A 23,417-nucleotide genomic window follows, 5' to 3' on the forward strand; every position below is an offset into this window, starting at 1 on the left:
AACATTGATATTAATCCCTTCAAGGTGGTTCTCACTAGTTCTCATCAGCTCACTATAGAACCTGAGTACTTCCTTTTTAATATCCTCTTGAGTTTGAGCTCTTGATCCATCCTCCATAACAATACTATGCATACTGTTTTGTTTGTATTTGGCTTTGAGGGATGCATAGAAGTATGCATTATTGCCATCCCTTAGTCTCAACCAGTTGATCTTTGATTTTCGCTTCAGCATCTGTTCTTCTATCTCATTCAACCTAATAACTTCTTATGTGCACTTCTGGATTTTCCCTATAAGTTGAGAATTCAGTCTATCATTTATCAGCTCCAATTAAAGTTTTTTCAGTTCACTTCTAACTTCAACTAGCTCCAGCTTGGCACCAACACTCTCCCTTCCCGTCCTTCTCACCACTGGCTACAATCTCCTCAATTTACCCCATAGCTTAACCATGGGGATACCTGTGATGTATTTGTTCCAATTGGTTTCCACTGCCTCCTTGAACCTCTCTATATCAATCACATTGTTAAGGAACTAAAAGCTGCTCTGCCTTGTTTGATATGGACCCTATTGATGGATGTATAAAAGTGAATGGTCAGAAATGCCATGGGTCATGACATTTAAATGCAAATCCTGGTTATTATGCAGCCATTATACATCTCCAATGCCTCTATCAATTCAGGTGTAAATGGACTCAGTTGTTTGTTTGTTACTCCACGTATAGTGATCACAAGTGCTATCCAGATCCAATAGCCCTACCTGATCCATCATCTTCACCATGTCTTTGCATTCAGTCTCATGCACTCTTCTGCCTCCTACTCTGTCTTTTTCCTTAAGAATATTGTTAAAGTCCCCAATTAAAATCCAAGGCCCAGTTAGGTGTTGATGTATCCTCTTGATGCCTTTCCATAGTTGTCTCCCCTGTTCAAGTTGATTCATCCCATATATGGTTGTGAACCAGAAGAGGAATTTACCATTTGCCTCATAGAGACTGCTATGGATTATTTGTGCAGTGTTGTGGACATGTCTCACTTCTACCTCCTCCTTATCCCACCTAATCCATATTCTCCCATTATCATGCTTGTCATAATTATCCAAGTAGGTCCACTGCACATTCAAGCTATCCTAACTTTATTTGCTTTCTCCTTTTTTACTCTAGTCTTAGTTAGTGCTCCTACTTTAGGTCTATGACTCCCGAGACGGGAACTACCTTCTCAAAGATCATGGCCCCCTGTCTAGGATTTCCACATGATCCTTCAAATTTCCTAGCAATCCAAACCCATTATGATAGTTGAGTTGTGTTGGTATTTGTTCAATCAAGAGGCCCTTCCCCCTCTCCCTACTACTCTTCCGCACTTGAGTCCATTCCCCTGGGTTTTCTTTCTCATTTGGTGCCTCATTTGTTGCACTCTTGTCTGCACTTGGTGCATTGCTATCAGTTTCCTGCTGTTTTTTTTCTATGGTTGAGGTTTAGGCTGCCATTGCTTCATAGGCAGGTCTTGACATTTATGCCCATACTTTTTGCACTTGGCACAATAAACAGGCTTCCAATCAAGTTATATCTATTGTTTCATCTTGTTCCCTTCTGTGTCCTGTATGGTTATTTCAGTTGGCATGTCTTGGGTTATGTCCACCTCAACAAATATTATAGCACAGAACACCCTCAATAATTGAGCTGTGGATTCATCTTTGACAAGAGGCCTCCCTATAGCACTGCCTATTTTGCTCAGACTCCTTGCACCCCACATATACAGAGGAAGTTGGGGGAGCTTTATCCACAAAGGTAAAGTTCTCAGCATATCCCTCTTTAAACTAAAATCAGGCTTCCAATCCCAAAGTAACATTGCCATTTTCTGGATCGTATATGGGCCCTTCATGAGGATAGCCTCCTTCTCAGCAAACGAATGAAATGTCATGATAAAATAACCCTCCTCATTATAAAATAAGTCTGGTAATTTCACATAATTCTATTTTTGAATTATAAATTATTGGGTTAAATAAGTTTATGGTCCCTCTAATTTCAAACTTCGTTTTTAGTCCCTCAAAAAATTTCCTTCAAAGAATGGTCCTCTTAAAGTTTTCTGTCCATACTTTTGGTCCCTCATGTCTAGCGCCGTTAACAGAAGCTGATGTGGCACGCCACGTGACAATGCCAGAGTGGCAAGATGCTGACGTGTCATGCCACATGGCCAAGGTCAACATCACACTTGAACCCATAAAATTTCGTAGCTAATCTGTAGCTAAAATCGTAGCTAATTTGTAGCAAATTAATTTCAAAATTTTTGGTTTTAAAAAAATGCAGTATGTTTATGTTGATAAACCATAATTTCTTTGTTGACAAATGACAAATTAATTTCATTTGCATATCTATCAAATGCTTATAAGAGTTTTTTGATCATATAAACTCAAAATTCAATACACTGTTAATTGATTTTTCCAATTTTAATTCCTTAACCTTTCTTATAGATGCCTACATCATGGGTGGTTGCTTCCATGTGCCTATTGCAGGTGGAGTGGCGTTGGCATTTGTTACGGAGGCCTCTTTCAATTGGTGAGTCTTACTCCTTTTAGATTATAAATGAAGTTTAATGAACAAAATATTTGGTCATTAGAATTCTAACTTGTTGTTTTTCCCCTGCAATGTTGAATAAGAAGAATAGATTTTTTAATGAGAAAATTAAGAAAACAAAAAGAAAAAAGCAGAAACCTTAGATTAGATTTTTTTTGATGATGTTGTTGGTTTGTTGCAGCTTACTGTTGGTTTAGTGAGTGTATGTGTTTGTTTCACTGTGTTTGTTTGTGTGAAAGACAAATGACAGCATACCAAAGTAAACAAAGTAGATGGAAAAAGGGACAATATCTAAGCTTATATACTCATACAGTGAGTGAATACACTTACAATTTTTTAGATGCTTGAGATTTTTGAGTTAGCCCCATTTCTACTATTTTTCCTCTATTTTAATTTTGTTTTTAAATATTTCAAATTCACTCTACAATGGAGTGGCATTGTTTATGGCTTTCACTCTGTCTGTTTCACATGCATGGCTGAGAACTTCCACGGTCAACAAAGACGTTTGTATGCTAATAGATAAATTAAAAGCAAAATGTGTGTTTCTTTTTTATTCTTTTGAATGCAACATTTATTTACAACAAAACATTGGAGGACTCATTATTCTTATAAGCATTTCAGAGACATGCAAATGGAGTTAATTTGACATTTTGTCAATAAATATATTAGGGCTTATCAACACAAACATACTGCATTTTTTTAAAATAAAAAATTTTAAAATAAATTTGCTACAAATTTTCTATGATTTTAGCGACCGATTAGCTACGAAATTTTATTAGTTCAAGTGTGATGTTGACCTTGGCCACGTGGCATGACACGTCAGCAACTTGCCACCCTGGCATTGCCATGTTGCATGCGACATCAGCTTCTGTTAACGGCGTTAGACATGAGGGACCAAAAGTATGGACGGAAAATTTTATGAGGACCATTCTTTGAAGGAAATTTTTTGAGGGACTAAAAACGAAGTTTGAAATATTTAGAGGGACCAAAAATTTATTGAATCCTAAATTATTTCACCGCATTCATACTTAAGTCCCTACCTATCACATACATTATTAGTGAGGATTCCCTGTATTTTACCTCTGCGATGATATATGCTTCCTCCAATTCCACTTCGACTTCCCCATTCACTCCAACTTTATCTACATGGATGTTGCAATTTACGAATAAACCAAATATGAGTGGAAACCAAATAGGTACAAAATATTAGATAAGTTCTATTATAATATGTTATGCAGTCATTATAGATGACCGTAAAATTTTGCTTTTAGAATTTATTTTGAAAACTCTCATCTCAAGCTCTCTAAAAGGAAAACAAATGGGGCCGCTCTCAATTCGGCAATAGGATATAGAATTTGATATGGCAGCCCCTCTACTATCTAACTCAAACTTGTATACCATAAGCCAACACACAAGAAGGTGTAGTAATGTTGTAATCGCATAGCTAAACATCATTGGAAATACAATATTTTGTGTTTGTAAGATTCTGTTGAGGTTGTGTAGAAGATCATTTGCAAAAAGACAAGAAACCATTAGCTTAGCATAGCTGATAACTTATGCAGATATTTCAGGGTCTTAACCAAGTAAAATGAGAATGGATCTTGTGTTTGCCCAAATAACCGCTAGTGGAATTGCGACGATCATGAGAATTAACATTGCTTTTTGCATGTTTACGTTTAAGATGCAATACTCCTTTGCGCCATATGATTGTCCACATAATGTGTCCAACGAACTTACCATTCCAACCTATTTAACCAAAAAAAACAAACAACTTCAGTGACAAACAAAAGATTATTATCCATAATCGATTCACAAATGATTTATAATATTCAATAATAATCAACTCTATATTGTATTCTCCTACTTATAAAAATACCCATATAACAGCCTCAATTAACTAACGAACCAGACCTTTGTAACATGAATTACTTATCTCACCTTTCCATTTCAAGAACTCTGAAGTTAAGAATTGTTTTGTCGGTTGAGCTCCCAAAACACTATAACACCCTGCAATCAATCCAATCCCAAATTTAATTAAAATCATTAAACTATGAAAGCAAATCACACAGTTTGTGTTAGTACCATTAAGAGCATATTATGATATCCAAAATAATCTGCAACAGGCCATCCAACTTCTTCATTATCCATTTCCATATGAACAAAATCAGCTGAAAAAAATCAACAAAATGGAGATGAATGAAGATCTCTTTAACAGAAAAATAAAGTAGAAATCGAAAACATACATGAAATCAAGAAATCAGAGTAACAAAGACATTACCTTAAAAAATGAAGATGAATCAGTTGAGAGGCGGCACACAACAACCCTTCCGACGGCGTCACTCATAAAGACGACTGGCGGCTCATAACAACAGGACCGACGGTGCAAAACAACACCTTCGACAAGGGGAACGAAGCTGATGTGAGAGAAAGGAGGATGTTGAAGGGAGGAGATGTTACTCTGAACTTCTAGGGTTTCAGGAGAGAGGAGTAGAAAGAAAGAGAAAAATGATGGAACTGTTAGGTTTCGGAAGAGAGGAGGAGGAAGAAATAGAAAAGTGGGAGAAAAGCGAGGGAAAATGGGTCTTTTCGGATGAGATGGATGGAGAAAGGAAAAAGTAGAAAATATGTGTGCCACTTGGAGGAATGGTTGCATGTGATTGGTGAGAATAAAATTTTGATTTAGCAAATTATAAGAAAGGACTTTCTTAAGGACAATTAGTGTTTTCATCAAGGATAATTTAGGATGTTTATTGACATATCTTATTCTTAGTTAGATAGTTGATTCCGGTATCTAATAAAAACACCCAAATTATTTCAATACAATATATTTTAATAATTTTAAAAAAATTGTCACTACACGTACTATAATTTCAAAAAAGAAATTAAACATTTGTTCTTACCTTATTTGTTGTCTTGTCGGTATCCCCTCTCCACATCTAATTCCTAGAACTAATTTTTTAACTTTGTTTATGAACACAAAAAATTGAATTGAGTTACTTCATTTTATCACATGGAAACTAGTACCAACAAATCTCAAGGCCCTTCTTCTTCTACTGATTCAGACATTGATAATAGTGATTCAGGTTGTTGTTCCAGCAGTAGTAGTAGCAGATCTGATGCTGCAGCAGCAGCTGAGTTGAAATTGTATAGGGCTTTCATATTCTCTGTGCCTATTTTCTTCACTTTGATTCTTGTTTTTCTTTTCTATGTTTTCTATTTGAAACCTCGGAGGGTTGATTGGTCTTCTATAAGGATGAGGTCTGTTTCTGTTTTACAACATCATAATCACAACAATGATATCTCCACTGTAAGTTGTTCTTACCCTAATCTACATTTCATTCTATTATGTTTTACCGTGTTAAAAATTGATTTTGAGTGTAATCTGAATTGAAGAAAAAATGATTTATGTTTCGTGTATGTATGTTTGGTTTTATGTTTGGATTACTCAGAATTGCTTCCGGATGTGTAGAATTGATTTTGATATGTTTGGTTATTGTCGAGTAGAATTGATTATGCTTTTCATAATTCATTATACTTAGAAGCTATGATTTGTAGTTTTTGAGTATAACGTGATTTTTACACTGAAATTTATTATTCAATATTGAAGGAATTTATCCAATTCTCTTCACCCCAGAACCAAACAAACCCTTAGATATATTCATGTAGAGGTGTGTTGACTCACTTTTATTTTAGATTAACCAAACGCGTCAAAAACAATTTTACACTTTTAGAATTGATTTTGACTCTTCCAAAATAGTAACCAAACATACACGGTAAGTAATCGTGCATATTTGTGTCATGGTGTCTGACATTGAGTATGTTGCTGTTTGGATAAACAGCTTATTTGGAGTGTATAGCACAAGTGCTTATCAAAATAAGCACTTACGAAAAAGCTTGCATAAGCTATTTTTCTAACAAATTATAAAATAAATTTAAATTATTTTTATATGTGATATAAATTGTTTTCATAAGTTATCTTTAAGAACTTGTAAAAATAAGCTCAAAAAAAAGTTTGAGTAATGTGATAAGCTGTTTTAATAAGCTATTTTAAACAGTGTCATGGAAATTATGGTATAAGATAAACTCAAATAAGTCAATCCAAACAGACCCTATGGGTGGTATAAGCTGTTTTAATAAGCTATTTCAGACTGATAATTTTAACTTCTGCAGTCTGATTTGGGGTTGAAGAAAGAATTGAGAGAGATGTTGCCTATTATTGTGTACAATGAAAGCTTCTCTGTCAAAGATACACTGTGAGTTTACTTCACTTCTATTACAATTTCTCTTTTTATGATTCACTTGTGTAACTGTTCTTACTCCACCCTCAAATTAAGCTATCAGGAACACAAATGCTTACAATACTTTTCTTCGGTTTTTGATTCTATCTTTTAATCCCTATTTCGTTTTGTTATTGGATCAAAATCAAAATCTGTGTTATCTTTCGCTTTCCTCAATTTAAAGATTGTTGCAGATGCTCAGTGTGTCTTTTGGATTACCAACCAGACGACAGACTACAACAGATTCCGATATGCGGCCATACGTTTCATATGAATTGCATTGATCTTTGGCTCGCCAGCCACAGCACCTGCCCTCTCTGCCGTCTGTCACTACTACCTACCGCTAAATCATCAACCGAAACATCTAATATGCAGGTAGATAATAGTAATTTCCATAATTTTGTATCAACGCGTTTACATATACTAGTGTTTAGATTATTTATCGTTCATGGCAGATATACTGACAATGTTTACATATACTAGTGTTTAGATTATTTATCGTTCATGGCAGATATACTGACAATGAAACTCTCTGATGGAGGCCACGAGCAGTGAAGAAATGGAGATGCAACGGAGAAATGACGAAACGCCCGCCATGGAATTCTCTGACTCGGTATCTACTAGTCATCAAGAAACCACTGTCATTGAAAATGTCTCGGGAGAAGTTGGGATCAACCCTCACCCGCGCATCGATGTTCAAGAGCAAAACGTACGAAACAACCAATAGGAACATGAAGATACGAGAGATTCTTGTTCATCTCGGTGCAAGCATCTTCGATTTGTGAGAAATTTGGTAATTTTGTGGAAGATTGGATCAAACCGTCGACAACATCATCATCATCACGCGAAATCTTTGATACATCCCTGTGCAGATTGGCAACAAGATCATGGATTTGTTTTTCCTTATGATTCTTTACATTGTAGCATTGTGCTTATATGAGAGTTATGTATCATTTATCAACATATATAAATTAAAATTTTCTGTTCATTCGATCTTAATATTAATCTTGGTGATTTGAGCCTGTTTTCTTACCAATTATAGGAAAAATAATTTCAACCTTTGATAATTTAAAGATTATATTTATAAGGATTTTTTTAAAGAAATTGAAAGTTATTGTGTTTGTTTACTAAGATATAATCATCATTGACTAAAACTGATTTTCAAAAGAAATTACTCAAAATAGCTTTCTATTTTAAGCAGATTTTAGATTTTTTGAAAAAGAATTGTAACTAAGTAGAGAAATAAATACATACTATAGAGCAAATCATAAACATAATAGAACCATGTATTCTCAGTCATGAGACAGTTATGTACATTTACAAACAAATCAACCACTTAAGAGAAGTGACTAATTCATATCGAGTATACGTTTACAACTATTTTGTAAACTATTTTACACTGTCAATGACTATTCTTTTTGCATATGTATATATCTTGTTTCGCTACGAAACAATTCAACAAGACAACATGTGAATAACTGATCACTCCCTATGAATGCAAATGAAGTGATTATCTGTCAAACATCCCTTGTCTTAGACCCAATATCTATCAGTGGTTGGAGCGGCATCCTTGGACTCGAAGGAGGACTGCTGAGTTTCCGAATTAGAAACTTAAAGCACGGTAAGAGTAATATGTAAAGACTTGCCAAAATTAAAGGCGATCCAGCTAGCCATCCTAATAACTGCAAAAAATATCGATAAGCAAATTATTTCATATGCGATTGCAATCACATCACGCACAATCACATCATGCAAATTACTTTTATGGCATCAGCTACTTACCGCATTGGCAATGCTTAGTAGGACTTGCTTTGAAGCTTGACCCGTAAGAACTTTCTTTAAAACATCAGATGATAAAGTAAAATGAGGTGTGCCAGTGATAAATTCACCGAGGCGCAGAAACGGTATAATCAAACTGAAATATGTCAAACAAATCATTCAATTAGGACTTCAACATCAATAGAGTTAAGGTTTCTAATGAAAACAACCATAGAACAATGCTGTCGATTGTGGATCGCACCGCAAAACAATAGCAGCTTGATAAATCAAGTTACCTCAACTCAATGGGAGTAGCAAAGAAGTTTGCAAGCAACAGAATGGGAGCGTTAACAAACGATCCAAGTAACGATATAGCAATACCGCAGAGTAACACAGTTACACCTGTTTCAAAAGAATCCTTTAAAACAGTCTTTAATTTTGCATATAATTTATATTAGACAGATCATCACAACAAAAAAGATGAGCCAAATTAAAATATAAAACTACAGAACTCTCCTGACATCCTAAGAGAGCATTATCAAGAACCACTTCCTACAAATACACTTCATAGATTCAATAGAGCACTCATAAAAGAGACAATATATTGACTATTTCCTTGCCAATAACCAGAGCCGTCTTAAATTTTTTAAGGTAATGTATACGTCAGTTAGAGTTCATCTGTGACAAAACAATTAGGGACCATATATAGTCGCGGTATAACTCTCATATATAATCATGGTTTAACTTTGACAAACCTACTATGAGGCCATATTTTGCCACTGATAAATTTGAAGCTATGTGTAGTAGACCATCTTACACACCTTTAAGGACAGCCCTGCCGATAACTATTTAGGTTGATATAAAAAAAAATCCTTAAAATTGATACTAAATACTGATAAAAAATTGTAAATAGATACTAAAGAGTCTCCCATCAGACAATATATGACTAGCATATATGTTTATAAGCGGGGCCAAGTTCAACCACAATTCTAAGATGGTATAGGAGCCTGTTTCAAGATCCATTGGGCCACATGTTATTAGGTATCCACCATCGAACCACCCAAAATTTATATCCACTCACCAAGCTCAATATTGTTGGCCATGATAAGGTGTGTTAAGAGTCATCCATCAGACAATATATGGTCAAAATTTATAAGCAGAGACAATCTTCACCTTATAAACGATCCTTACAAACGAGTTTGGTAAGAATGTGTTAGGCCCAACCACAATTCTAAAAAATACATGAGAGACTCTATATATAGAAATCTCATAGAATCAACAAATTCACTATCATCAACAAACTAACTTTCTTCTAGCAAACTTTTCTAACAACTTACCACAAATAGAAAATACTCCAATAAAGGTATCCAAAGAGATTATACAATAAATGATGTTCAAAACTAAAATTCCAATCAATCAACAACTTACCACAAATAGGAAACACTCCAAGAGTAATCCCAAGAGCAGCAGAGAAAGATACCTGCTTAGGTTCAGCACCCCTGAACAAAAAAAGAAAACACAAATTAATAAACAAAAACCTTCCATAAATTACAATTAACTAAACAACTTCAAAAAAAGGTTTCACTAGAGAAAAAAAAAACCAAAACATTAAAATAGACAAAACAAGAACATAGTAGAGTTCATAAACATAGTACCCTCGAAGAACCAAGAGAACAGGATCTGTGAATTTGTGTTTGAACCATGTTCCTAAACCCATCCTTCCTCAAAAAAAAAGAAAAATTTCTAATTTTGGTTGTTGGAATCGATTTTCTTTATTTATGAAACAACCCAAATTAAACCATTTTTTTTTATTATCTTGACATGTCTCATGTGAGTAATATATTAAGATTTATAATAAACTAATAATTAAAGAAAATGAAATTGGCGTGGTAAGTAGGCAAGTATTGTCCTTTATTAATGGATCTTGTCATCTCGCTTTTCATCATAAATTGAGGATTAGATTCTCATAAAGTTTTAAATGTTTGATATTTCTATAAAAGATTATTTTTAATATTTTAATTATGTCGGTGAGTAAGTTTTATTTAGAAATTATTTTTTATTAAAATTTAATCTTTTAAGTTAAAATTAAAATAGTTATTTTGGTTAATTTATGGAAAAAATGTTTAGGAAAAAGTAAATGTATGTGATTTTTTTTATTAATGTCTTTTAATGAAGGGTATATATATATATATATATATATATATATATATATATATATATATATATATATATATATATATATATATATATATATATATATATATATATATATATATATATATATATATATATATATATATATATATATATATATATATATATATATATATATATAGTAGAAACTCTTTAAATTAATACTCGGTAAATTAATAAACTCACTAAAATAATAAATTTGTCCGGTTCCAATTTGGGCCAGTGTAAAAAATTGAAAAATTCGATAAAATAATAAGATAATAATTTTTCGGGAGATCCCTTTATAATTTTCGGTCCTAAGAAAATCATAAATTAATAATTCATAGAAATTGAAAAAAAATATATTACACTCTATTGAAATATAATTCAATAGTTGTCTGTTTTACTTTAAAGTTCAAGTCTATTTGGAGCTCATCTCTAACTTTTCTTATTGCATCCAATAGCATATGAACATAATAGTTACTAATTTACGTTGAGTCCCAAGATTCGCTGCAACGTAATTCTAAGAGGCATAGACTAATTTGTCTTTTTGTTTGGTATGTATAATATAATTACTTAAAAACTCTTTAAATTAATAATTATTAATTTATCGATAAATTAATAACTCGCTAAAATAATAAATTTCTCCGATCCTAACATTATTAATTTAAAGAGTTTCTACTGTAGTTCTCTTTTCTTATATAATTAACTATATTTTTTAATTTGTATAAAATATATAAAATAAAACTTAAGTTGGCACATATAATTTATTTTTTAAATGATTTTTAAATATTAGTTTATAATTATTAATAATTTATTTACATTAATTTATTAATAAAATATATTAAGAAACATGTTATCATGAATTAAACTTTGAAACAAGAATCATATAGTTTAACTAAGACTCCCTCTCATACTATACTATAAGTAAAGTTTACTTTTTGAGTTCATTGAGTAATTAATATATCTAGTTTACATAGACTTGATATATTAATTATTCAATGAATCTAAAAAGTGAAATTTGCTTATAATATAGGATGGAGGAAGTATATATACTTGAATTACTTTATTGTCTAATTTTTAAATTATTTATATCAACCTGATTTATAAGAATCTTAATGTTTTTAAATAAAATCTCATATACGGTAAAAAGAAGCACTACCAAAAAGGGACATCTAAGAAGCCATCAATAAGAGAAAAATTTAAAAGAAGACATACCTAACCTATTTTGTACAAAGTCTTTCTTAAAGCCAATAAGAATGAAATAAAAAAATGATGAGAGTTGCAATTGAGACCCACATTGGAATGTAATCGACACAAGTGTTTCATTTCCTATAGATGTGTGAAATGAACAAATGTTTATGTGCAAAATAAGTTAAGCAACTAAATCAATGATTTCTTAACTGCAATGACCACAAAGATTGATTTTGGAAAGCTTGCACGACATTGATTGAATCAGTTTCAATCCAAAGCTTGCACACCAATCTCTTTTCATTGCAAACTTTATGGCGAAGATGATTGCACATAATTCAGCCAAGTAAGAGAAGGACCATTCAACCTTTTCACCGAAAGAAAGCACGAAATTCCCATGATTATTTCAAAAGATCCCAGCACAACCGGCAGAGAGAGAATCATGATAGAAAATTCCATCACAATTACATTTTAACCAATCAAGAAGGGGAGGGTGCCACAAGACCTCTTTGATTTGAGGAGCACGAGGAGGCCTAACAAGATTGAAGGCTTTGATGATTTGAAAATCATCCACTAGATATGAAGTTGTAGTAGTTAAGTTTGTTCCAGTCAACATAATGTGATTTTTGATTTTGTTTCCTGTGTGTATGACATTAGGAGGTTTGCCTCTAAACCTATCGGAATTCCTCACCTTCCACAGGTTGCTTAGAATGTAAGTGATTAAAGATTTTAGAGCTAAGGAACATTTTCTTGACATGTTAGTGACACAAGCCATCCACCAATCTTCCAAAAGCTAAGGCGGGTTGGATATGTGGATAATGTTATAGAACCATATTCAAATTTTTTTCGTGAAAGAGCATTCAAAAAACAAATGCTTAAAGGTTTCAATATTCCTCTTGCAAAGGCTACACATAAAACTGGAATAGCTACCTCTGTACTCGAGATTATCATCAGTAGGCAACTTATCAATCACCAGTTTCCAAATGAAAACAGATATGGAAGGTGGGATATCCTTGAACCAAATAATTTTAGCCCAATCAAAATTAATTGATGGAGCTTTGAATTTATAAGCATCCTTCAAAGTGAGGACCCCCATGTGATTCAGGGGTCGGATGAAACAGTCTTCCTAATTGGTGTTAGACAGAAGGTTACCATGCAGCCTATGCTTAAGGGAAGGGAAAAGAGAGTTCCAGCCATCTGGGAACTGCCAATCATCATTGGAAATGAAGTCTCCAACTTTGGTGTAGAGGGGAATGTCATGAGATTTGAGGAATTCATTGCTTGTTTCAAGGATGAAGGGAGTACCACACCAAACTTCATGCTAAAAAATAATTGCATTCCATTTTTTCAAGGACCGGATGGAATGTTGATCAAGAGTGTAAATTTCATGTTTAGTTATGGATCACAGGGAGGAGAAAATATGATGTCTTATAGTGCCATATGACTTGAGGACCTAGCCTTTTAGAATGATATCCAGTCTTCTTTGCTAGTAATCAGATCCCAATTAAGCTTCAAATTTGCAGTTCCATTCAGTCTTAGAAGGGATCTCAGTCCTAAACCTCCACGTGTCAAGCACTTGCACATTTTCTTCCAAGCAACCACTACCAGCTCCCTTTTATTAGTTTCTCCACTATAGATGAAGTTTCTAACTGCTTTCTCAATGTACCTCAATAAAGAAACAAGCTAGAAGTAGCAATAAATAATGTGAGTTAGCATACTTTGTATGACAATCTTAATTAACATGACCCTTCCAACCATTCAGAGAGTGGATCCTTTTCAAGAAGCCAATTTTTAGATGATCTTAGACTCAAAACAACAAAGGAGATAAATGGTCTCCTTGCGTGACCCCTCTACTAAAATTGATGAAGCCGTGAATATTTCAAAAATTAATTGAAACTGAAAGGAAAGTTGAGGCATGAATTGCTTGGATCTAATTATAGAAACTACAATTGAAGCCAAACCTTATGAGGACATATATTAGAAACTCCCAACTGATTGTGTCAAATCCTTTAGCAATGTCTCCATCCTAGTCTTGTTTTTCTCTCCTTCATTTCGCTTCTTACCTTTGTTTGTCAAAGGAGTATAAATTTTTTGAGTGTCATTTCTTGTTTTGGATTTGTTGACTTCCTCTAAGTTTGCATTTCTTTTCTTGCATATCCCTAATGAGTGACCAATGACTTTGCAATGGTTACATAATTCAGACAGTTTTTCATACTCTATATCCACAAAGGAAGCAAAGCCTACTCTCTCAACAAGAATTTTATATCTTAGATCCTTAAGTAAATAAATGTCTAGTAGTACTCTCAAGAAGTGACCAAAAGGTTTATCAAAAACAGATTTACTTGAAGAGGAATCAATGCAAACTAGTGTGCATCAAGTACTCGCAATAGCAAAGATAGTTTTTAGTCTCCAGCATTCTTGAGATAACCCATGTATTTTGACCCAGACTCGTGCAAAAGTGTGGTTGACATTGGAAGGAACAAAGTCTTTCGACCATAAAAAAAGTTTAAGGATACTTTTAGATTCCATAAGTTAAGAGATATGACCTTTTGCTCATCTTAAGTTTCTAAACACTTTAAAGTGGTGGAAAAAAATAAACACAAAGCAATTGAAGATTCTGCCTTATAAGAATCTTAATTAAATAAGTTTTCAGTACATTTTTATCTGGCGAAAGATAGATAGAATAAATATATTAATATTATTATATTTATTGCGTCAATCTCTTGGTAAAAATATTAATCAAATGAAAAACATCATAACTCAACTAAATCAATATTAGATAAAAAAAATCATAAACAAGACAAAGTTTGTTTAGAAGTATACTAAACAAAAAAAATTGAATAATCTTACTAACTATTCTCTACATTGTTTTTTATTATTTCTTTCATTTTTGTTTTTTTAGAAAAAAGAAATTGAAATTAAGAAATACAAATAATAAGTATAAAAGGAATTCAAATCTAAAAAAAAAAGTTATTTTAATTCCTGCTGCTCTTTAAAGAGAGGTTGAAATAAGGAACTTCCATTAATATAATTTTGTATCTATAAAGTCACATAGACATGTAATAAATGTGTAATATAGAAAGAAAGAAAAATAGAAAAAGTATTGGCATTTATCATGAACTAATAATTAAGTAATTAATGAAGTACATTTATCATTGATAGAACTACACGACTTGCACGATAAGCTACATGGTCACATGATATAGCTTTTACATGACTTGCACGATAGGCTACCATGTATTTGCTTTGCTACATTGTTACATGAGAAATAAGCAACTACAAGTCCACACTAACTAACTTTCAATTAACTCAAAAGAATTTTAAACCAACTTTCTTCAATTCATGCTTCAATATCCTCCACAAAAGGTTGGTATCTATCTATCATTTTCAACTTGAGCAATAAGATGTAAAATAGTTGAAGAAGTAATGACTTGGTAGAGAAATCTCTTGACTGCTTTTTGAATGTAACACACTTTCACAACTTATGTTGTAATACCTAAATTTAGTTATTTCTTTTTAATTAAATTTATATATTTTTTTATTTTTTTTATTTGACTGATATATATGATTTATTCGGTTAATCGGGGAGAGTAGAGATTTAATTAAAATTATTTATTAATTATTTAATTTAATTAATATTAAAAAATTAGAGATAGAGTGTGATCAGATTTAATGAAATAATTAAATGACTGCATGGATAAGCAACTTTAAGGTTAAGTGATCATCCTCATTAAGCTTAAAGCACAAGCACACTTAGCGAGCAAAGACGGTTCATGACTTCAAGACTAAGTTACTTCAAGAGGAAGAAAGAGTTTGGGTGCCAGACGAGGATGGACGGTGTTCCTAGCAATATAAAAAGGTTAGGGCAAGTTGCAGGTGAGGTGACATTATTTAACAAAGAAGAAAGTAGGCGGACTAAGTGCAATTGGGTGGGGCGCCTAACGAAGACCTCATATTAGGACCTTTAAATAGAAGTGTCATTTCATTTCAAAGGGAGTTTTGGTGGATTCAAGGTACTATGGAAAGAAAGTAGGTTCATTCAAGGTTCTGGCACTTGCAATTCAGATGTCAAAACATATGTTATGACATCATTTACTGACATAAAATACTGCTAAAACAAGAGATTATGCAGAATGTAAATTGCAGAAAAAAATAAACAACACAATTAATTGTTAGTCCGATTCGGTGCAACGTTGTTGAAAGTATATTGGAGTACTTTTAGTTTATCGTTTCCACAGGGATTGGTGCGATATCACCGACGTTCTATAGCTTATATGTCTTGAGTTAAAGTTACTTTGGGTTTAGTTTGGTAAAAGATCATTCACAAGTTTAGTAGCAAAGATTAAAATTTGGAAAGTTTTAAGTTTAAAGAAAAGTATCAAGACTTGATTTAATCGACCTAATATTGTATGTCTTCCTACGAACATGCGTATGAATTCGTTATCAACCAATACTTCATGTATCGTTCGTCTATACCGTTCGTTTCCGCAACGTTATAGCAAGATTTATCGTATTGTTCAAGCAACAATTTCTCAACCCATTGAACAATACAAATAACATTTAAAAACCAATACAAAGTGATTATAAACAATTAATTCCATGTCTAGACTTAATGTTTGATAGATGATAGAGTTAGATCAAGATTGAAATATTGTATTTCACAAACATTTAAACCATAGAAATTCAAGAGTAAACAAACTAGATCATCTATATTGATTAATAACTTGTTCATACACAATATTCACAAGAAAAATATACAAAAGGTAAGGAAGATTACATCAAAGCCTTGACACTAAAAGGTTTTAGCTATCCATAAACATGGTAGCTTGTACAAGAAGGAAGGAATGAAGATAAGCAAGCATCAATGGTGATTTCTCGACGATCAATGCTCCGATTATCCGATTCTATGTTGCTACAGTGGTATTAGAATTCCTTGGCTCTCAAAATAGTGTAACCTCTCTAAAAAAAAAACTGATCTATTTATACAAAAAATCAGATTCTGTCAAGCGCGCGTCGCGCGCTCCTGCCCGCGTCGCTCTATCCTCATTAATGATCAAACCTCCCTAAAGCGCGCATCACGCGCTCCTTTGCTTGCGGTGTGTGCAAGCCCCTGGAATTTGATCCAACAATTTCTTTTCAGCGCGCGGTGCGCGCACTTGCTCGCGACGCGCCCGTGAGGGTGACTTTGAAATTTCTTCTTTGCAATTCTTTCATCTTTTCAAACCTCAAGTTCAACCTAAAAGAGAAAACCTGTACAAAAAAATCAACTAGAAAAGAGATTAACAGAAAACAAAAGCTTAATTAACTAAACTACTATTATTTACTTCAAAATAAACGGGGATCACAAGAATACGCGATAAAATAGTCGAAAGGTACCAAATACAAGACTAAATATTAACACAATTTGGCACCTAACAACTCTCCCCAACTTAAAATATTGTTTGTCCTCAAACAAAAACAATGGTAAATTACAAGGAACATAAAACAACCACAAGATCACAAGTTTAACCAAGAACAAATGGGTGGTTCAAATTCCAAAAGTACACAAAAGTAACATCTTACCATTACCATAATAACACCATGATTAAGATACTAATCCTATATACAAATTCTATGTCAACAATTCCTAAAGCAAAATAAGTTCAAGAATGAATCACAACCTACACACTTCTCTGGTAAGAGAACAAAATTGAGGATCCTAACACTCACACAACAATGACGCTAACATCCAGAATTAATTATGCATTCATCTAAACAACAATTATACAAAAAGCGTAAAAGCATGAATCTCAAAGGACTTTTAAGGTTGTAGCTTGGCTTGGTTAACAAGGAAGTGTCATATCTCACGGCCATTGAAAAGAAAGTATCAAAACCTAAGAGACCATTCAATTTCACAATTATGTCCACACATCCTTACCAACCAATTTCATTCTTTTCTTGCTCAAGAGGCCAACCTTTTATTTTCAAAGTAACTTGCTAATGATATACACAAAGCTCTTAGCTTTTATTCTCTTTTTTTTCTTTTCTTCTTTTTTTTTTTCTTTTTCACTCTTGAGCAATCAATTATTTTTTTCTTCTCCACACCAATACATCTTTTTATTTTCCCCAACTTGAATATCACAATCACATAATTAAGAATGCTCCATATTCTAAGGCAAAAAGGAATCAATCCTAACCATATTTCATTGTAACGATTCAAGGTTAAAAGAAAGTCATCAAGATTCAAATAAAAAATCGGCAATGATATACAATTGAAAACAAGGATGTTATACCGATTGAATCTTAGCAAATCGGCTCTAAGTGTAACACCCTTCTAAACCCCGCAGCAATTTAAATAAATATATCAGAGTAAAAACATAAACACAAGGGTGCCACAATTATTTAAAATAAATAAACTAATCATGGTCAAGTCATGCTTCATTAGGAAACGATTTACCAAAACACAATCATGTTTATCACAGTGGAATAAGAAACATCGTCAATATAACCAAATGGAAATATAATTCAACACCAAATAAAATAGAGTAATCTCATAAAACTCTATAACTATCATCCCCTAGTGTTACAAGATCAGAGCATGACCGACACGACCCAACATAAACGGATAAACTCTACGAGTCATCCTCACCGAGCACTAATGCCACTACTCCTCAATCTGAAAATGACAACATGTAAGGGTGAGTCTCATTCGCAATTAGTAAATATTATGCAATTCATAGGCAACAAGCATCATAATATACCGTTCACCAATTATACATATTCATATTCACATTTATCATTCATCAATTCACACAATAATAGATTACAACACACAACACAGAAATCCATACAACCAAGTTATGACAAAATTCATATGACACAACTGACACTATGCATGTGGTACCAATAAACCGTGGAATCAATCCACCTAAACGATCTACGCCTCATCGAGATACGGACCACCGACACAATTTACGCACAATGGGAAATATGTCCACCAACGATCCAAACATCACCAGGATCCATCATCAAATGCATATGAATGAATGAAACACACATAACATACTTAAAACATCACCGAATCACGATGAACAACTCATCTCAACACCACATCACCGAATAAGTATGTACATGTTTTCAACATCATTCAAATAGTCATGCATTCATCACAATCATAATATTAATCACAACCAATTCATCATCACATCAAACACATTGTCACACCTATCTCATATGCACACAATGTTCACTTCTCATCAAGTAATTAAATCGAGTTTTAAAGAAATAAAGTCGGCTACTGCCCATATTCATCATTCGTCATATAAAACATTTAATTACTTGCACAACGCCCAAAACGGCACTAAGAAAAGATTCATGGATCAAAAGATACGCCATTTTAAATTTTTAGAACAATTCCCGCACAGCAAGGTTCGCTTAGCGACGCAAGGCAGAAGCGAATTCCTTTAGACCTTCGCTCAGCGGATCTCTAGCAACGTTAGACAGAAGCTAACCAGATCGGGTCCTCTGCTCAGCGGACCCTCCTCCGCTCAGCAGACCTGCGATCTTACCAATTCTCAGGTCTGCGACAGACCTGCAATTTCACACCCTTTTCACCCAAAAACGATTCCAGACATCTTATACAGGTACACAAACATCGAATTTATCATCATACATCATCATACCTAAAATATAACACATTATAACCATCAATCATACAATTTCATCAATTCAATCCAAATCATAACACCCTAACCTAACAATTCCAATATCTAATTGAATCAAACCATACATCAATCTACTTATTACCTAAGACCACATAAGAGATACTAAAAGGAAGAGTCCCCCCTCACCTTAATTCACGGTTGGGTTCAATTTCTCTTCGCGTTCTCTCTACGTATTCCTCCATGTTCTTCGTGCCCTAGCTCTCTCCTCTGCCTCTTCTCAAAACTTTGATCGTACAGAATGAATCCCTCTTTCCTCCTTTCTCTTTTTACCCCTAGGACCCTGTGGTGTCATTTTTTCACCTCCCCGTTTCACTTGGGAGGACGGCACACTAGACCCTTCACGCGGAATTTGGAAGGAGAATGCGCCCGTTGCGGGATGAATTTTATTTCAGTTCTTCCTACGATAACACACAAACTTTTTAATTATCCTACGAGGAGGAAAGGGGAAAAAGATCTCAAATAAACCCTAGGAGTTTGCTAAGTGTGGGGATTCACCTAGACTAGAAATTCTGGAGTCCGGGAGGTCGGTTATACATAGGGAAGGTTTTAAGCACCCTACATATCCGTAGTACTCTACAGGAACCTTCTCTGTGTCTATGTGTTTGTGTTTGTTGCTAATTATTGGGAAAGTTTCTCCTTTGTGTTAGGAGAGGAAAATTGAATTGAATTGAAAGACAGACAGACTGACTATTTTTGGTATTTTATTAGCTCCCTGAGATTCCTTGTGAACCTCATGCCTACATATCCCTAATGGAAGTCAGAGCTTTTTGTAGTTCGGAGAACTAATTAGGGAAATTAATTATTTTTGGTGTCTTGATTAAAGCTCAAGGTTGAAGCTTGAATTAAATCTCTGTTTACAGTAAAGAGACATGAAATCATCTTTACAGAGAGGTATTTCTACTATTCTACCACAAACATTTAAAAGTGACAGAAAAGCTGAGTTTGTTTCATTAAGAGAGGGACCCGACTTGGTTGATCAAGTATGACAGTCACGTGTCTCTTGAATGAAAAATTCTCGACCAAATTAGGGAAAGTTGTACAAGTCTGGGATGTAGCTAGAGCATGCCTTTCACGAGTCCTAAATGGGAGAATGTTTGAAATGATTGTTTGTTTGAAATGATTGTTTGTTTGTGGTGAGATAGGAGAAATATCTCCCTGTAAAGATAAGCTATGTCTATCTACTGTTTGAAAGATTTGATTTTAGCTGACTTGTATGAGGCCCAAGCTTGAGGCTTTTGATTGTTTTTAATGACTCTGGGAGATAACTCCACTGGGAATTGAATTTTGGATGATTTGTGTTCTATATGAAGCCCAGAATTGAGGCTGACTTTAGTTAGAAAGTGTTTTATTTTGTTTTATGATTGAGAGGTTTATTTAGTGTTCTGTACAAAGCCCAGAATTCTGGCTGACTCTACCTAGGGAGACTCTATTTTGTGCCTTGTATGAAGCCCAAGGTTGTGGCTGACTCTTGCTAGGGAAGACTCTATTTTGTGCCTTGTATGAAACCCATGGTTGTGGCTGACTGTTGAGGAAACTGAGTATGAATGACTTTATGGGGAAAAGATCCTGAAGGTTAGGAATCTTTTGACACAGGAAAATATGGTTTTATCTGCCTTGTACAAAGCCCAAGGTTGTGGCTACTTGATGGTGAAGAACTCACTGGGGAGACTATATTATATGCCTTGTATAAAGCCCAAGGTTGTGGCTGACTCTGGATAGGGGAATACCTATGAGTAGGGTTTTGACTCTAAGAGGAGTATGTGCCTTGTACAAATCCCAAGGTTGAGGCTGACTTTTAAAATGAAGAAAGATCTACCAGTGTGGGATCTTTTGACTCAGAGGGGATTTTTGTCTCTGTTGAGGATTATCCTAAAGGTTGACTCTACTGAGGATTGTGCTTTTGTTAAACAGGAATTGATGAATGAAAGACCCAGGTTTGAAGATGGACTCTACTGGGGAATTTGTCTGGATGATTGACCTAAAGTAGACTCTATCGGGGAATTGGTTTTTATTGACTTAGACTGAACTTAAGTGAGATTTATCTTTTAAAAGTTGAATTTTTGGAAGCTAACCCTTTCCAGGGAATTATGACCTTAGAGGACTGATTTTGGAGGCTAACCCTTTCCAGGGGTTTTACTCTGTTGTAGAGTTTATCTTTTGAAAGTTCAATTTTTGGAAGCTAACCCTTTCTAGGGAATTTTGTTAAAATGAAGGAATGTTGGAGGCTAACCCTTTCCAGGGGATTTTGATGATGGAAGAATGATTAGCTAATTGAGACTTCTTGTTTAAAGCCCAAGATTAAGGCTGACACTGACTAAGAATAGACAGACATGGAACCTAGACTCTGCTAAGGAAAATTATATTGAAGATTGGAAGGTAAAGGTGACAGAGACTGTCCATGTCTCTCAATCCGAAAGGTGAACCCAATATGAGATTGAAACATTCTTAGCTTGCTTAAAGTCTGGTTTGAAGAGTAGAAGAAAATCACCAGGGTAGGCTAAAAGGTGACTAAAGACCTGTTCCTATGTTTATAAGAAACCTGATGGGTCCTGTCATACCCCAATTTTTGACCCTAAGATCATACATCATTTGCATCTCAATCACTAATCAAGATCACAATCTTGAGATTTCATTTTTCGGTGTTATGTTCGCTTCGTCTTTGAGGGGAACTATCAAGAACCTAATTTTGTTTAATTTGATTCATACTAACCAAAATCCAAAAATATGCATTTTGTTTCCTTTGTTTGTGTTTTGCAGGAAAAAGATCGAGCAAGAACCAAAACAGTGCAAGAAAGAAATTTTTTGAAAATTTCACTATGGAAATCGATTTACCCATATAGGAAATCGATTTCCCTGGACGAAATTTGAAAAAAAGAGGGAAGCATGACACCATTTTGGCACCAATCACATTTTCTTTGATCATTTTTGTCATTTTACTAATTTTCCACCTCACCAAAATTAATTCCCTTCATTAAACCTTTTTTAACCCCATTTTACCATTTTTACCATTTAAATACCATTTAAACACCAATTAAACACAAATTAATTACCAAATGCAAAAAGACCAAATTGCCACTACTCTTGCTCCCATCCTATAAATAGCGGTCTCTACTCCCTCATTTCTCAAGCTTTGAGAGCCAAAAAACCCCTTGCAATTTCTCTCCTCATCCTTACCAATTTCACCAAAGCTCTTTTTCTTTCATAAAGTTTGTGAGTCACATCTTGAACCTCACAAACTTTGAGCTAAACCACCATCCATTTCACTCTTTTTTCTTCAATTGTTGAGAGATCCAGATTTGTGTTGGTGATTCTTGAAGTAGATCTAAGTTTTGTTCAAGATTTGGTAATTTTCTTCATCTTTATTCATCCATCATAATGTGATTGTTTTGTGCTTGTGTGTGATGCATCTTTGATGCTATATTGGTCCTATTTGATGGTGAATTGATGGAAAATTCGTGCTCCAATTCATATGTGGTCATAAGGTGTTTGTATGTTTGCTTAAGTCAAGTTTTATGCTTCTTAATGCTGATTTTTTGAAAACCGCGCTGAGGAAATCGATTTCCTCCTTAGAGAAATCGATTTCCATTCCGTTTCTGCGCCAGATTTGAAAACCTGCATTAAGGAAATCGATTTCCTCCTTAGGAAAATCGATTTCCCCTAGGACAGAATGTGTTTTTTGCCTTTTTTATGCTTGTTTTGGCTTCCTACTTCCTCCACTTCATTAATATCATTGGATCTAGGATGTTGATAGGT

At 33.9% G+C, this 23,417-nt stretch overlaps 2 protein-coding genes across 3 annotated transcripts; one reads left to right on the forward strand and one right to left on the reverse strand.

Annotated features, from left to right (window-relative positions):
- The first annotated feature begins 5,451 nt into the window (after positions 1-5,451).
- Positions 5,452-7,828, forward strand: LOC131601588 (RING-H2 finger protein ATL58-like). 2 transcript variants are annotated; one of them, XM_058873443.1, is made up of 4 exons: positions 5,452-5,870; positions 6,734-6,816; positions 7,035-7,215; positions 7,324-7,544. In XM_058873443.1, exons 1-4 carry the CDS (start codon positions 5,574-5,576, stop codon positions 7,393-7,395), a joined length of 633 nt encoding a protein of 210 aa, XP_058729426.1. In that variant the 5' UTR covers positions 5,452-5,573; the 3' UTR covers positions 7,396-7,544. The 2 variants fall into 2 exon arrangements, with proteins under 2 accessions (XP_058729426.1, XP_058729425.1); XM_058873442.1 differs by having other exon boundaries at positions 5,454-5,870; positions 7,382-7,828.
- Positions 7,829-8,094: 266 nt separating this feature from the next.
- On the reverse strand, positions 8,095-10,428 carry LOC131601589 (uncharacterized). Its single transcript, XM_058873444.1, has 5 exons — positions 10,254-10,428; positions 10,027-10,097; positions 8,895-9,000; positions 8,623-8,755; positions 8,095-8,522 (listed from the first exon to the last, which is right to left on the reverse strand). Exons 1-5 carry the CDS (start codon positions 10,313-10,315, stop codon positions 8,358-8,360), a joined length of 537 nt encoding a protein of 178 aa, XP_058729427.1. The 5' UTR covers positions 10,316-10,428; the 3' UTR covers positions 8,095-8,357.
- Positions 10,429-23,417: the final 12,989 nt, after the last annotated feature.

The sequence above is a fragment of the Vicia villosa genome, linkage group LG5 (assembly GCF_029867415.1).
Source record: "Vicia villosa cultivar HV-30 ecotype Madison, WI linkage group LG5, Vvil1.0, whole genome shotgun sequence".
Taxonomy (NCBI): domain Eukaryota; kingdom Viridiplantae; phylum Streptophyta; class Magnoliopsida; order Fabales; family Fabaceae; genus Vicia; species Vicia villosa.

Bases quoted from the DNA above. Each gene is read 5' to 3' on its own strand.
- LOC131601589 (XM_058873444.1), bottom strand. From the start codon at position 10,315: ATGGGTTTAGGAACATGGTTCAAACACAAATTCACAGATCCTGTTCTC. The intron at 8,756-8,894 runs GTAACTTGATTT...GACATATTTCAG, and splicing joins GCTACTCCCATTGAGTTGAG to TTTGATTATACCGTTTCTGC. The intron at 8,523-8,622 runs GTAAGTAGCTGA...TATTTTTTGCAG, and splicing joins TACTAAGCATTGCCAATGCG to TTATTAGGATGGCTAGCTGG.
- LOC131601588 (XM_058873442.1), top strand. From the start codon at position 5,574: ATGGAAACTAGTACCAACAAATCTCAAGGCCCTTCTTCTTCTACTGAT. The intron at 6,817-7,034 runs GTGAGTTTACTT...AGATTGTTGCAG, and splicing joins TTCTCTGTCAAAGATACACT to ATGCTCAGTGTGTCTTTTGG. The intron at 7,216-7,381 runs GTAGATAATAGT...TCTCTGATGGAG, and splicing joins CCGAAACATCTAATATGCAG to GCCACGAGCAGTGAAGAAAT.